Source organism: Nelumbo nucifera, chromosome 4 (genome assembly GCF_055504915.1).
Source record: "Nelumbo nucifera cultivar China Antique chromosome 4, China Antique-T2T, whole genome shotgun sequence".
Taxonomy (NCBI): Eukaryota; Viridiplantae; Streptophyta; class Magnoliopsida; order Proteales; family Nelumbonaceae; genus Nelumbo; species Nelumbo nucifera.
Window position 1 is genome coordinate 13085844 of NC_142652.1, and position 14983 is coordinate 13100826.

General features: G+C 38.1%; 1 protein-coding gene and 1 long non-coding RNA gene across 3 annotated transcripts in view; one reads left to right on the forward strand and one right to left on the reverse strand.

The window, feature by feature from the left end:
* Positions 1 to 7655: 7655 nt before the first annotated feature.
* On the reverse strand, positions 7656 to 10292 carry LOC148792028 (uncharacterized). Its single transcript, XR_016085680.1, has 3 exons — positions 9339 to 10292; positions 8972 to 9083; positions 7656 to 8877 (listed from the first exon to the last, which is right to left on the reverse strand). It is a non-coding gene; the product is annotated as an uncharacterized LOC148792028 (long non-coding RNA).
* A 204-nt stretch (positions 10293 to 10496) lies between these two features.
* Positions 10497 to 14983, forward strand: part of LOC104607951 (sulfatase and phosphatidylinositolglycan class N domain-containing protein) — a 54220-nt gene continuing 49733 nt past the window's right edge. For both annotated transcript variants that reach the window (XM_010273746.3, XM_010273747.3), the window contains exons 1-3: positions 10497 to 10884; positions 11389 to 11580; positions 12085 to 12240. In XM_010273746.3, the coding sequence (XP_010272048.1) occupies positions 10647 to 10884; positions 11389 to 11580; positions 12085 to 12240 (586 nt within the window). In that variant the 5' untranslated portion in view covers positions 10497 to 10646. The remainder of the gene's footprint in view (positions 10885 to 11388; positions 11581 to 12084; positions 12241 to 14983) is intronic.

Sequence of the window (14983 nt, forward strand, 5' to 3'; positions counted from 1 at the left end):
AAGCCACTTTCGGTTGATTCTGTGATCTCATCGACTAGATCTAAGTGTTGGTAATTGTAGCATGTTTGATTGAACGAGAGAGGAGAAATGAGATACAGAGCAGGAGTGAAATAAAAATAAAAAGAACGGAAATAGGTTGAGCGCCTAAATCAAAACTAAAATAAATTTGAAGTCCAACGGGCGTTAATTCTGAAGTCCGTCGGTTTGAAATATTAAGTGGGACCAAATGACGTGTTTGATTTTTATTGGAGGGACAGACGATCTGACCTCGGGGACAGGGACGTGCGACCCAGTCCATCTCATCTGGAGGTCCGTATTATGACAGTGTCATCATTTGTGTCCGTACGAAGATGTATGCCTTTTTTAAGCTTTTACTTTCCTGAAGGGGAGGAAGATGGGGTTTGATGATCAGGGTTCCAGCTGGCTCCGTGATGGAAGCCAGCTCCCAACTGTACCTTTGACAGTCCACATCGTTCACAATTATTGATCGACAACAGAATCCAGACACGCGCATGTCATCGTCGCGTCTACGTGAAAGTTATGGGTAGGGATTTGCTAGCAATACAACTCTCCCAAAACTGCTTCAACAGCATCCGCCTATCGGGAACATCATCTTTGCCATTCTTGTAAAGATGATCCCGATGTACGATGGTAAGAATTTACATCTGCGCCCCATCAATGCTCCATATACACATTTCAACATGCATGCATTGGAAACGTCATGTATTAGATTTGCTTATGGGTTGGGCTTGGATTTGACTTTTGCCAAAATTTGAATTCGATACGCCCAAAGTCCAAGTCCGTTTGATTTATATTTACAAGAATAGAAATTTAGAATTATATTTGAAACCCACCGTTTAGTTCGTTACAATGATATTTTAGATTTCCATAGGTAGAATAGCATTTTTCTACCTGAGGCAAAATAGTAAGTGTGCATGTAGATAATAATTTTTTATGATAATAATAAATAATATGTTTTTAATTTTTTTTATATTTCTACATTTATAAAAATTAGGGTAAGAGACTTAAACTTCCCGTATAGTTTCTTTTAAATATTAAAATCTCCCCACTTTTTTCAATTAGAGGTGGTGTTTGATAATACTTTTCATACGCCTAAATTTGAAATATCTACTTTTCAGATGCAATGCTTATATGAATTTACTGACTACTGGTTTTGTTTCTAATGTGCGTATTGGGGCAGATTAGTCAAGTTGCAGAGATGATGGATTCAGATGAAAAAAAAAGAAGAAAAACCAATATTTTTAGAAAATTCTCAGTAGAATTAAGGCCACAACTTGCCTTTGTTAGAGTCTTCCACCACCCAACAACAATCAGTTGCAGTGGTGCTTTTCGTTCCCTTCCGTAGATTGTTCCTCATTAGAACCAAGGGAATTACCGCCAGTGCAGCTGGTGATACAAAACGAAGCCACCGAGTCTGCAAGAGAAGGTGCCACAACAATTGCTGGAGGATCCAGAATGATTTCTTTCAACAATTTCTTTTCTTTTCTTTTCTTTTTTTTTTTGTAGAGTACAGCATCCAAAGACGGTTGGAGATTTTCCAACAATAACACCTACTTCTAGGGATATAATCTTAAAACGAGATATGAAATTTGGGGTTCATATTCAATATTTGTATAATTTCCATTTATTTTCTTTGGAGGTTTTCTTCTCTCATTTGTTCATCGTCTTAGGCGCTTACTTTTTGTTTTGTTTTGTTTTCCTTTTTCCACAGGCGAAGCATTAGAGATCATTTAATTAAAATCCTTCCATTCAATGATCGAAATTGCAGGTGAAATTAAAAATACAAACATTTTGAGTTCTTGAACTGCACTTTGTTTTGTGTCACTGCTATCTGAGTGTTTTCCTTGCTGTTTGTTTTTTATTTTTCCTTCGAGAGATACAAACCGAAAATGAGAGATCAATTTTCTTTTTCGACCACTGTGTAGACTCCGAATGCAAGGAATGTTGGGGCAAATTTGGGTTTTAAAAAATTTCACTCGCGCAGAGATATCAGGGGTAAACAAATCTTCAGATTGGCAATGGAGGGGAGGCCTTTGTCCGATGACATCATCCTATAGAGGAGGTGTTAGTCCAATTTGAAAAGAAAGGGATGAATATGCAATATTAAAGATGTGTCTAAATGTTTTTCTATATTTTTTATAATCTTTTTTGTGTTTTTATTTTTTTTTCAATTTTTATTATTATTAAATTATAACATCTAGGGTTGACACATTTGACCCAAAAAGGTTGAATTATTGACTCATCACCAAATAGGAAAATAAATTTATTTTTTAAATTTATATTTTATTTCTATCATCGATACAAACAATTGTTCTTTACCATACTTGTTTTCTTTAATATGGTTAACTAATATAGATTCGATGAAAGAATGAGAGTTAATAACCTAAATATAAAACTTAATGAGAAGAGATTGAATGAAAATAATTGTAGTAAATTAGATTACATGTTGTTCCCTCACAATTGGATAGGGACCAAATTCAAGAATAGAATTATTATAGCCAATAATAGGATTCAATGACTGTTAATGGTCATTAATACCTTAAATATAAGGTTTAATGGGCAGGATTTGAATGAGGAGGAAAATAATTGTTCAAATAGAATGAAAAATGTGACAAAATTAAAAGATTAGAGTATTTTACTCAAACAAAAGTTACATACTATCATTCACACTTTTAATAGTAGTATAGATGGCTAATACGCTCCTCCTTTAGAAATGAAAATATCCTTCAAATCAATAAAACAAAAGTTAAGTAGCTTAAAAACCCTCCAAACCCTATTTCTTTTTAACCAACCCCTCCTTAAGAGTCACATATATATCTATAGAAGGGTTCCGAAAATTTGTAACCAATCAACTAGTATGTTAACCAATCAAATACGTACAATTTATCAAAATTCACATGTGGGTTTTGATTGATCAAAATTCAATTGTATAAACCAAACAAACAAAGAAAATAAACAATTCTAATTCCAACCTAATACCAAATACTCTTAATTTCTAAATCAATATAGGTCGTTCTTGGAGATGGTGGTTAATTGATACCTTATATCAATCACTAGCTTCAACCCAAGAGTGCATGGACGGTGATACTTGTGTACTGGTAGCTATTACCTTTTCGTATCAATCCGCAGTGCATATTGAATAAAACAACGGCACTGATCATATATTGAAGGGGTAAAAGAATTAAATTTTCAAACACTTTGACATGCCGAAACTCCATTTTTTTGATGATTTTGACATATGCTGTAACCATACCATGTTTTTGTGTGTTAATTTGTAAGTGGGGTTTGTTGCTGTGCGAGTTTAATAGAATACCGCCCACAGATGATTTAAACATATCTTGAGTTTTTATTAATTGACTTAAATATATCTTGAATTTTTCAAATGGACTTAAAAATATATTGTGACTCCTGTACCCTTTATTTTCTCTTAAATTTTCAAAAAGAACCAAAAGGATTATAAATTCAAATATGAATGAATATAACACAGAACATCACTTTTTCCTCCTCCAACCGTTAGCAAGAATGGATAGTGAGGCTTTAATACGGATCTAGAGATTGCTTAATGAACCCCACCCAGTTCAGGTTGAATTTTGTCTATACAAATTCTAATGATGGATGTTTTAACAGCTGTAGATATTGACTATACAAATACAAAGCTAAAAAGAAGATTTGAAATGACAGATCCATATAGTATCAAGGAATGAGAAGCAGATGCATCTTTTAAAGAATTAGATTTAATAATTCAAAGGTTTTGGTCCCATATGAGCTGGAATGTTTAAAGAGCAGCTGCACTTAGGGGTGGATTTGAGCCATGCCGAGCCGAATGGTACAGGCTCGAGCTCGGCTTGAGACTATTCTACAAGGCTCGAGTTCGAATTCGGTTCGAGCCAGAACCTTGAGCTCGAGCTCGGCTCGAGTCAAAAGTTCATAAACTTGAACTCGATTTTGAGAAAAAAAATATTTTATAAAAATAAAAATTATATATAATTTTTTATTTTAAATTTAAAAAATTAAGAATTATAATATTTTTATTATATATATATATATATATATATATATATATATATATATATATATATTCAAGCCAGTTTGCGAGCCTCACGAGTCGAGCTTTAATAGGCTCGAGCTCGACACATTTATTAATCGAGCCACTGATTTGGGCTTGAGCTCGGTTGAAACCGAGTCGAGCCGAGCTTTTCACGAGCCGAACTCGAGCAGCTTGTGAAAAGCTCGACTTGTTACCACCCCTAACTGCACTGATGTGATATGAGAAAAATATAACCATTTTTCACCACTGTGATATGAGAAAGCTCGACTTCATGCCTATTCCTCCAACTAATACCACAAAATACAATGGATATGCATTGGTTTGCACCACTGCGTAACGCTTGTTTTCCAAATAAAATAGTGAAGGCCATCCTTGTTATATATAATTCAAATAATAAAGCAGGTGAACAAACAACAAGGTTCATTTGTTAAAAAATAGGATTTAAATGAATTTAGATATAAACATTTCATTAATGGAGGGTATGTTTAAGTTTAGTGGGGTAAACCTACAAGGTATCTTTAAGGTTCAATTCGCTTTTCAGTAAGTTATTTATCCAGGTAAATGCAATTACTTGGGTATGTTTTTCCTAGGAAATACTTACTTGAGTAAGTGCATTTACCCATGTTCTTTTATTTCCTAGGTAAACAAGGCAATGGCCATTTTAGCCATAAAAATCTATTATTAAAAGGGGTATTTTTGTTCCATTCAAGTATTGACAATTTTTCCCTTAGGTGGAAAAATTATTTACCCACCTAGGAGATGGGTAAGTGATACTCAAAAAAATAATCTTTTCCTGATTCCCACATAAATATGAAAAAATAACATGGGATTCTTGGTCAATGGAAACCAAAATCCCATTAACCAACTTTCCTCCCTCTCAAAATCCCAAAAAAAAACGCCCCTAAGTCCTTTTGAGAAACTCACGGTATGCTTCTTAAGTTAATTAATGAAGACTCAGGGTATCTTTTAAGTCTTTTACCCATAAAAAATTGCCCAATCAGCTCATACTATTGCTGCCCACGCTCTGGGTTTCTCTCTGCCTTTCCTTCTGGTTTGCTGGCTACCGTGGATCATGATATTAATGATAGCTAATTTTCTGCACCAGGAAAAAAAAAAAAACTGACCCACAGAGCTATCCGGGTCTTTGGGAGGGTTGGGCTAAACTAATCTCTGGCATTTATGGTCGAAGCCCACTTGTTAATTCCGAGAGCTTCCCATGGCGACAAGCAACGGTCCACAAAGATATAACTGATCGACAGTCCAATATGATATTTCAGCTACCTACCGTGCAATAATAATCACGTTATCTGATCTGATTACAATTGCCGGACAGTCATAGCCGAAAGAAAGAGAGGTCAATGGATGACAAACTGATTACCAGTTTTTTATGAGGTCTTATCTTATTTTACCCTGGCCTGGAGGCTGGAGGGGGCTTTGAATATTCTCAATACACCTAATCACCTATAGTCTGATAAATCTTTGCGAGGCCCTCTACTTCTTTAGCAATTCTTAATATTTTGTTGTAGACTAAATGCTCCACCATTTGGTGGTTGAAAATTTGCATGCTTTTGAATCTTCCAAATCTACAACTAGTTATCCAATGAGCACACTTTGATTAGGTAAACCATGAGTGACCCATCCTGTTTGTCACTCATTGGCGCAAATATAGCACTCCTGTTCTATTCTCCAATGGCATTAACAGAGGGATCACCAAGATAGGCCTTAATATCTTCACTAGAAGACAATAAGACGGGAGGAAGATTTCCAAATCGTGTCAATTAGGAAAGTTCACTAGACCCACCTATTTTTGTTGCATGGAGGAACCCTGTGGCCAATCCAGATCATTCATCAGGTATGGATCCAATCAACCTATACCCTAGGTTGTATTACAATTTGGTTGGAGAAACATCACCTTAAACTTCCAATTCTTTTTTATTTTAAAAAAAGCACAAATAATTTGCCTATAAGGCTCAGTTTGGAAGGAATACAAATACAAATATGTACAATGCAAGTACATACTAAATAATGCAAAATTCAAGGTTTTGCACTCTACAAATTTGTATTTGTACTCTTTCCAAACTGAGCCTAATGGATATTTGTTTCTAAAGAACACAGTAATGCCTCCTAATGATGCTGACAAGTGAATTTGTTATGTACTAGTTACATGCTAGTGGACCCAAATGACACCTTGTTCAAAACAATATACTCAACCTCATGGAAGATCGAATTCTATCAGCCTATCCCAAAGAAAAATGTCTAAAAGTTGTTAAAAAATGATGTAATGTCATGTTAAGGTAACACAGAAGAGCAATGAAAAATTGAAAATATCTAGTTTTTATGACCAATCTCAGAAGCATCTTAGGAATACCTAAGTGTAGAAATTGTCTTATCAAAGATACAAAGATTGCATTCACTATTATGTTGCAGTGTATCACTTCTTCAAGCTGGCCTATTTTATTCATCATCCCCTGCTCAAAGACACTTGATGCACCCTGCATCAATATATATTTCAAAATGTCCGCTGCATCTATTAAATGCTCAAATCCATCATTTAGAACAAAATTATCAAGTTTGTTAGCTCTTTCCCGAAGAAGACCCCATTGGTAAAAGAGACCAAGCTATAGTTCTACAACCCTTACTACCAGATGGACAGGCATTTTTATTTATTTATGCATTAACTGATCAAAAAAAGAGGAGACAACCCTTATACAGTGAACTGTTGTACAAGTATAGGCAATTTCAAACAATAAAAGTATACTACACACAAAAAGTTAAAGAGCATGAGAAGCTTTACTGTTCAAGATCCTGTTGTTTCTTTCCATCCAAATGCACTAGAGGGTGGCTGCAGGGATTAAGTACCAAGTACCAACTACCAATATGCCTTGAATTGGGGAGGCAGATTGTGGCCCTACAAGCATTGAAGGGCTTCCAGCATTGATCTCGGAAAGACCCAGATTTTATTTAGGCAATTGAGAAAGTGAGTACATATCTGGAAGCTGACTTGGCAGTGCAAGAAAAGATGGACAAGAAAAATTAGCAAGCACTTAATAGTTGGTACAAGGATTAGATGATGATGATGATCATATGTTAGGGGTGGGGGGGGGGGCTTCTCAAGTATTTGGTTGAAGATAGGCCTAACACATGAGATTTGATTCCATTACAAGTGAAATTTGCTTGAAACAACTTAAATTAACCAGACCTATCTGAACCCATAAAGTTGGGACAAGGCTTAGATGATGATGAGACAAGTCAACCAAACTACAAGGCAGTCATCAACTGAGATTTCTTGAGTTCCCAGACAAGACAACTAATTGGCATAGTCACATTACATGTCCACCATAAGCTATATGAGTTATGAAGGCCTGAAGATTTTGTCTAGCAAATCCTGAACAGACATGGGGAAATCCACCATAAATTAGCCCTCTATGTGATTGGCGTCTGTCCAAGGTCAACCTGCATTCTTACAATGTTTGGTTCAAAGCATTTTTTTTTCTTTTTTTTCATTTAGTAACAAAGGAAGGGAGTTACAAAAGACAGGGAATAGCATGTTCCATTAAGTCCTCAAGGATTTAGGCCTGAGCTCAAGGAAGGGGGGGGGGGGGTTCAAACTTCAAAGCAAATTGGTAATTGGTTTACATTTAGTCCTGAGCAATATCAAAAAGACAAGTATCAGATTCAGTAAAATAAACTCCAAAAAAAGCCTAGCCACTCAAGATATCTAGTTATAAACTGGGAATAAATGCTAATCACCTAAAGATGCTTAATGATTTGTAAATCAGATTGGTTTTCAACTTTGAAGTTTTTCTTTTTGGTGACCAACAACTTTGAGGATTTTACTGTATGTCATCACAGCTATCTGAACATCACAAGTTGAAGGTTCTAAAGAGGTTTTAAAAGGAAATGGGTAAGGACAAGAAGATATCGTTCTCATACACAAGAAAACATACCCAGTATGTAAGTATGTACATAAGCAAGCTGCTTCATAGCAACCACAGGAAACAGGTTTTGGAGCTCATCTACCAAATCATAAAATGGTATATTTTGGTTATTTATGTACCAAAGAGAAGGTATAAATACATGACACCTGTTGCTTACCCCCAAAAAATGGTACTTAAGGAGATCGTGATCAGATGGTCATGTAAAAGAAGGAAGTGTACATACATAAATACACAAAAGCAATGGTCTATGTTCTTGAATTGCACCAAAACATTATGGCCATTGTGGTGAACACAGAAGCTTGTATTCTGCACCATATTCTACAGTGGGTCCAATTAGATGGGCATAACAGAATTGTTCTTTTCTTTCTTTCATCTGTATGTAAGTGAAAAAAAAACCATAATTCCCACAAGATAGTCAGTATCAAAGATGGATTTATGCTATAGTCCCATTGCCAAAACACCCAACCCTCTTCTTCTTGGAATATGTGCTTAGAGATTTCATGAGTTTGAACCAAGAGAATGGAGTTCTTACCACTTGCTGGGAGAAGAATCTACAGAAAAAATAATTAACCTCAGATGATGTTTGATCTCATTATTATGTATTTACACAGAAAAAGGATCTTCTACACGTGAAGTTGTCTAGACAAAAATGTCCACCACCTCTTTCGCTCATCTTATAGACATGGTCTCTTGCATTTGTCAAAGAACCCTATACAGCATGACATATCGTTATGCAAGTATATTCATTGAATCAATTCGAAGGCTGTTACCCAGTGTTAGTCCCAGTTATCAGGGGTAGACTGGATACAGTCCTAAACCTTTGACATTCTTTTTTCTCAAACTCAAAGCCACATTGTCATGCTTTCCAGCCTGAAATTTTACCATTACACCAAGTAAATGGTCCCGGCTATCTGTTCAAGAAATTAACAAGGAAAAAAATAGGAAGGGAAAAACGCGTGGTTACCTGCCCTAATTTTGTAATGAAGTTTTTTTTTTTTTTTGGCAAGGATCAAAGATGCAGTTGACACATCTCCATCAGCCTCCAGTGCTTGGGCAATGGCAAAGGTCCCATTGTCCTGTTTACATATATAAAACAATTAAGTGGCATAAGAACCTATTGCCTTTTATAAGTGAAAACAACACGCATGATGTGCATACTCCAATTTCATTAAACCCTAGATAAAGAGAAGTTAAAGCTTCATTAATGACTTAAACTATGAGCAAAATAAATTGCACCCTGCAAATAGAAGTATAAACATCAATCAAAGAAACATAGGAGGAGAGAGAAACTATCTAACACCAAATAATGATAATATTTCATTCATATACACCTATATCATCTCCAATTCCATTGGTGCGCAAATCTAGAGCAGATATGGATGTTGATGGTGTGCAATCTGGCCGGTCTTAGCTGTTAATGACCTTGCCTCTGAATGGAATTGCGGGGAACCTGAAACGGAGAAGGTGAGGAAGCTCCGGGGGGAACCCGGTGTGGAGGCTCCGAAGCTCAAGTTAGAACCCTTCAAAGGCAAGATAAAACTAGATAGCACAAAATTTGCATACCTTGTTCTTGGGGGTAGGGAGCCTTTTATAGCCACCTCGTGCACTCACTCCTAAGCTTCTGTCAGGTCGGGTACGATTACCTCTGGTCTCTTGCCAGTTCGGGTGTCATCCCCTCTGCTGGTCAGAACTGCCACTGCTCCCTTTTGTTGGAGCTGTCTCTACGACTGGCGATGACGGTGGCAGGTGGCGCTGGTAGGTGACCGTTGAAGTGCGGCTGTCAAGCGTCAGATCACAAGTCAGTCAGATGCGCCGCCCTTAGATACAAACCTCTTTGGTGTCAAGTATGGTACGTTTGTTCAATTCGGCGTCTCGGAGGCGAAGTGCTGGAGTGGCGAACGAGGTGAAGTCTTGAGTTCGGATAGGGGAGTGTCCCGAACTGCCATGAGGTGGGCTAGTTCGGGTCACTGCCTTGTGTGGCTCGGGGCCTAAGGGAGAGTTTGGGCTCCTCGTAGGGAGGTCGGTCTCCTCGTAGGGAATTCAAGCTCTTGGAAGGGAGTTCGGACTGCTGGTTTCTTCCCTTTGGTGCTTGCGCCCTGGGTGCGCTGTTTTAAGTGCCGAGCTATTTGCTTTTGCCACGTGGAGTGATTGCGAGGTCGGGCCAAATCTTCCTTCATCAGATGTATTATATTTCAAAATATTTACTATGAACTATGCACCATTTGCCCTATATGCTGAACATTCAAATCTTTCATTCTCAAAAACCACTGCGATTTTGGATCAATAACAATCAAAAGCTGTGGATTGCCTTACACCAGCCAAATGCCAAGCTTGAGGGTTTCTATCTTTCCATGAAACTCTTTGACTTCATAGTCGGAAGTACATGCTGGCAGTCTGTAATTTGCCTTGTAATGAAGGGTGTTTTAGTAATTATGACATACATCATATGCCATGTATGGGCAAAAATACCCCTGATGCTCAGCCACATCACGCTTCCACAGATCGGAGCTCGTTGTTTGCTTGGACCGGTGATCGACTGACTGGTATCTCTCCTCTCCTCTCCGTAGGGCGTGGATGCATGCACCTGAGTCGACGCCAACAGTGAGGAGAAGAACACAAAGGAAACAGGCGCCGAAAGCATGGGTGCAAGAGATGGGATATTGGGAGGCAGAGATGTCGAAGAAGGCAAAGCAGCTTCAAACAGGCGGAGGTGGTTGAAGAGTCGAGAGAGATGGCTCGTGGTTCTGGGCGTTGTACTCCACGCTGTCTATATGCTCAGCATCTTCGACATTTACTTCAAGACACCAATCGTCCACGGCATGGATCCCGTCCCCCCTAGATTCACTGCCCCGGCCAAGCGCCTCGTCCTCCTCGTCGGTAGGTGCCATTTAACTCAAGCATCTGTTCGCGGATTTGTCTCAGAAGTAATTTTCGTTTTTTCTTATCTTATTCTTGTTCTCGTTTCTATGCGTGTTCCGCTCGTCCCAACCTATCGTAACCAAGTGGAATTACAACAGAAATGAATCTGCATCTTCTTGTTATTAATTGCATATAACACATCAGAATGGATTGCAATATATAGTCCAATCTCGTTTCCTGTTTACAGAATTAGCTTGCTAAACCTGGGTTGTTAGATGGACTTTAGTAAGCCAGGATGCTGGTATCTTCATTAGTCGTGTCTCAGGAATCAGGATTTGTTGCTGACACTACTTTAGGTCCAAAATGTGGAATTGCATTCTTACTCTGCTACCTTTGCCATGGCCTTTTGCTAAAGCTAAATTGGTCAAGAACTTGTTATTTCAAGTGCTTGTTGGATTTTATCAGTTCATTATTATTTTCTAATAATCGTTAAGTAGTGATGTGCTTCGAATGCTTTTGCAGCGGATGGTTTACGTGCTGATAAATTCTTCGAGCCGGATTCGAAAGGACAATTCAGAGCACCTTTTCTAAGAAATGTTATTAAAGGACAAGGTCGTTGGGGAGTATCCCATGCTCGTCCTCCAACAGAGTCAAGGCCGGGTCATGTCGCAATTATTGCTGGCTTCTATGAGGATCCTAGCGCGGTTACCAAAGGTGTGTCAACAATAGTGCAATTTTATTCATTTTTTTTAAATTGCATTTGAGACCAGAAGTTTACCACCTAAAGTGGTTTCATTATAGGAATTTGGTAGAAATTTGGGCAATGTCAGTTCAGGACTTTTTTTTTTTTTTCAATATTATTGTCACAATAATCCACCTTGTGTGATGAACTTATGGGTCGAAAGATGAATACTTGAAGTGAATTTATTTCATTGTTTGGACTACTATAATGTCTTGAACTACTTCGTGAAGTGTGTGCCACCAAATTGTCAGTTTGGTCAGGCTTTACTTTTAGCCTGTATCATCCACACTTATTTTTCAGAGACTGCTTCAATCACAAACAGCTTTCCCCCATCAGTAAAAGACAACATCAATGCTAATCTGGACGCTAATGATTAGAATTTCAATTGCTTTGTTCTGAATATTTTATGCTAAACATTGTTATTTTTTATTACATCTAACTTGACCATTCACTAAAGATATCTTGTGCATGTGCAGGATGGAAAGCTAATCCAGTTGAATTTGATTCTGTATTTAACCAGAGCCATTATACATTTGCTTTTGGTAGTCCAGATATTGTCCCAATCTTCTGCAGTGCCTTGCCACATAGCAGCTGGAATACATATCCACACGAGTATGAAGACTTTGCAACCGGTTAGGCTTACAAGATCTTAATGCAAACTCTTTTTTTTTTACACATTTTCAATAAATTGTTTTCTAAACTTGACTGCGTGAGCACTAGAAAAGTAACTCAAGTAGCTGTCTCGTGAGAGCTGAAAAGCTAAGATGCTTGTCATAGATAATGTCGTACCTTATCTCATTGACCATGGTTGTTTTTTAGTCTTTCCCTTTTGTTTCACCTTGTTGTTTTCAACATCTACATGTATTTTTTTTATGCCACAAAATATTTCCGTTTCCCTTATCTTTTTCCTTGTTTATTTTAAGTCATGTTGCTAAAACATGGTTTGTATCAGTGAAATTTAGTTTTTTGCCTTTTGTTTTTATTTGGAATTTGGGTTTATTTATTATTACCTTTTCTTATCTATATGATTGCAAATATTGTATAGCTATAAGAAGAGAAGGAAGATACAAAAGCCCATAGGTTCTAAAAAAAGGAATCTAGGGCTGCTCACTTTCCCATCTATATGTTTGTAAATATTGCAATTCTATATGAAGAAAATGATGATGCAAAAGCCCCTAGGCTCTAAAGAAAAGAATATAGGGCTGACCAAGCCCAAAGGTAGCAATGGGCTCCCAGTGCACATATATGGCCAAAAAAGGCTATTACCTTATGTTGGTTCCAGCTATCTGGGGTCTTAGGAGGCATGAACTGGATATAGACCTAACCTTTTGGAGATTTGAAATAACCAATCTGCATAATAGAACCTCAGTACAAATCTCTCTCCTTCAAGGAGAGGTGAGAGGAATTGCCAAAAGAGTATTTATGGAATTGGAAGAAAAGGAGAGGTTTAAGGAGGCTAAATCCACTGGTGAGGAGTCCAGCAAATAAGTTCAGGTGGTGGGGCGAGAAAATGAATCTTTTGGAGGAATTGAGGGGGTTCGAGGATGTAAAGGGGGGTGGGGATGTTGTGTGATGTGTTAGAATGCTCGAGTCAAGGGTATTTTGGTCATTCTGGTGTATCTTCTTGAAAGTGAAAGGTCTATTGTATCTGAGTTTAAGTTATGTGTCCCATCTTCTATGAGAGACAAAATTGTCTTTTTTGTAACTCTAAGTTTTATGAATAAAATTCAAGTGGGTCGGCTAGGAGAGTGATTTTTCATATTCTCTCTTCTAGTCTAGCCGAACACTCTTCTTCTCTCCTTCTTCTTCTTCTTTCTCTTTTCTTTCTTCTTTCTTCTTCTCTACTTTGACCTAGAATCAACTAGGGTTTATTCACATGGTATCAGAGCAATAAGGTCTCGTGTTTTCTTGCTGCTATCTTCTTCCTGGGTTCGCCGCCAGCTTCACAGTAGATTTCATCATCCTACAGCTGACCTGATTGAAGACTCGATAAAGGGCTGAAAAGGAGTTGCCGTTTTGAGGGCCTGGAGGTGAGAATGCCTCTAGCCGGTGCTGTGGTGGTCGTTGAAGTGGTATACTAGACCCTCTATTCAGTGTACGAAGAGGGTTGGACATATACAGGTATGGACACTGCTGTCGTGTGTTCAGAAATGGACTGTGAATGCTAATTTTTGTGCTTCAAAAGTTAGTTGTTGTGGTGCTGGGTGAAATTGATACACATATCAGTCATGTTCCTTTGTTTTCTTGCTCGCATGTGTGCTGAAAGAAGAGTAGTAGACTGCTGATGTCCACGACAGCAGTGGTGTGATGATGGTTGTGTTGTGGTGGCTGACATATCTATGATTCTAAATGCTTAAAAGTGAACCCCTAGACCTTGTGTGTAATTAGTTCTGCAGTATGAAGAACAAGTGTTCGATGAAATGATTGAGTAATTTCAGCCGTGGTGTGTTGATGGTAAATGGTTTTGCGGTGTGCAGTCCAAGTGTTTGATGTGTTGACTGAATGATTTCAGCTTTAGAGTGTAGTGTGTAATGTGCAGTTGAAGAAGGTGGAGTTGGTGGTATCATAAGTGAGATAAGTCTTGTGAAGAGTGTGAGATTGTGGTGTATATTCAAAGGTGAAATAATTGAGATGGCTTCATTTGTAGATGGGAATGACAACAAAACCGGCATCATGCTTTCTCCAGATTATCTAAGTGTTCAAATGACATCCATCAAGTTGAATGGTGAGAACTATGTACCATGGGAAAAATCTGTGGAGGTGTTTTTGAAGGCCAAGAGGAAAGTAAAACATGTGAGGGAGGAGAAACCTCCCTCTGATTCCCCTGGGTTCAGTGATTGGGAACAAGATGATGCACAAATAATGACATGGCTTTGGAACAGCTTGGAACCAAAGATTAGTGTGAACTTCATGTTCCTAGATACAACCAGAGAGATCTGGGATCATGCTAAAAAGTTGTACTCTGGACAAGACAACACAACTAGGGTATATCAGTTATACCAAGAGTACTTCAATTTGAAGCAAGGAAGTCAAAGCTTAGAAGAGTATTATGCAAGTTTGAGGAACGTCCGCAATGAGCTAAATGTGTATCACCCTCTAATATCAGATGTCCAGATCCAACAACAGCAACGTGACTAGGTTTCTTGTGGGCTTGAAGGCTGAGTATGAGCCTGTCAGAGCAGAGATATTGGGGGGATCAGCTCTCCCCTCACTTGAAGAAGTTTTTGCCCGTCTTAAGAGGACATCCATTGAGCCGGTGGAACATTCTTCCTTCTCTGATAGATCTGGTTTGGTAGTGACTAAAGGGAGTGTCCGTGGAAGTAGAAGTGGTGGTGGCAGCAGTGGCCCTCCAAGCAACCGTGGTGGACACATGTT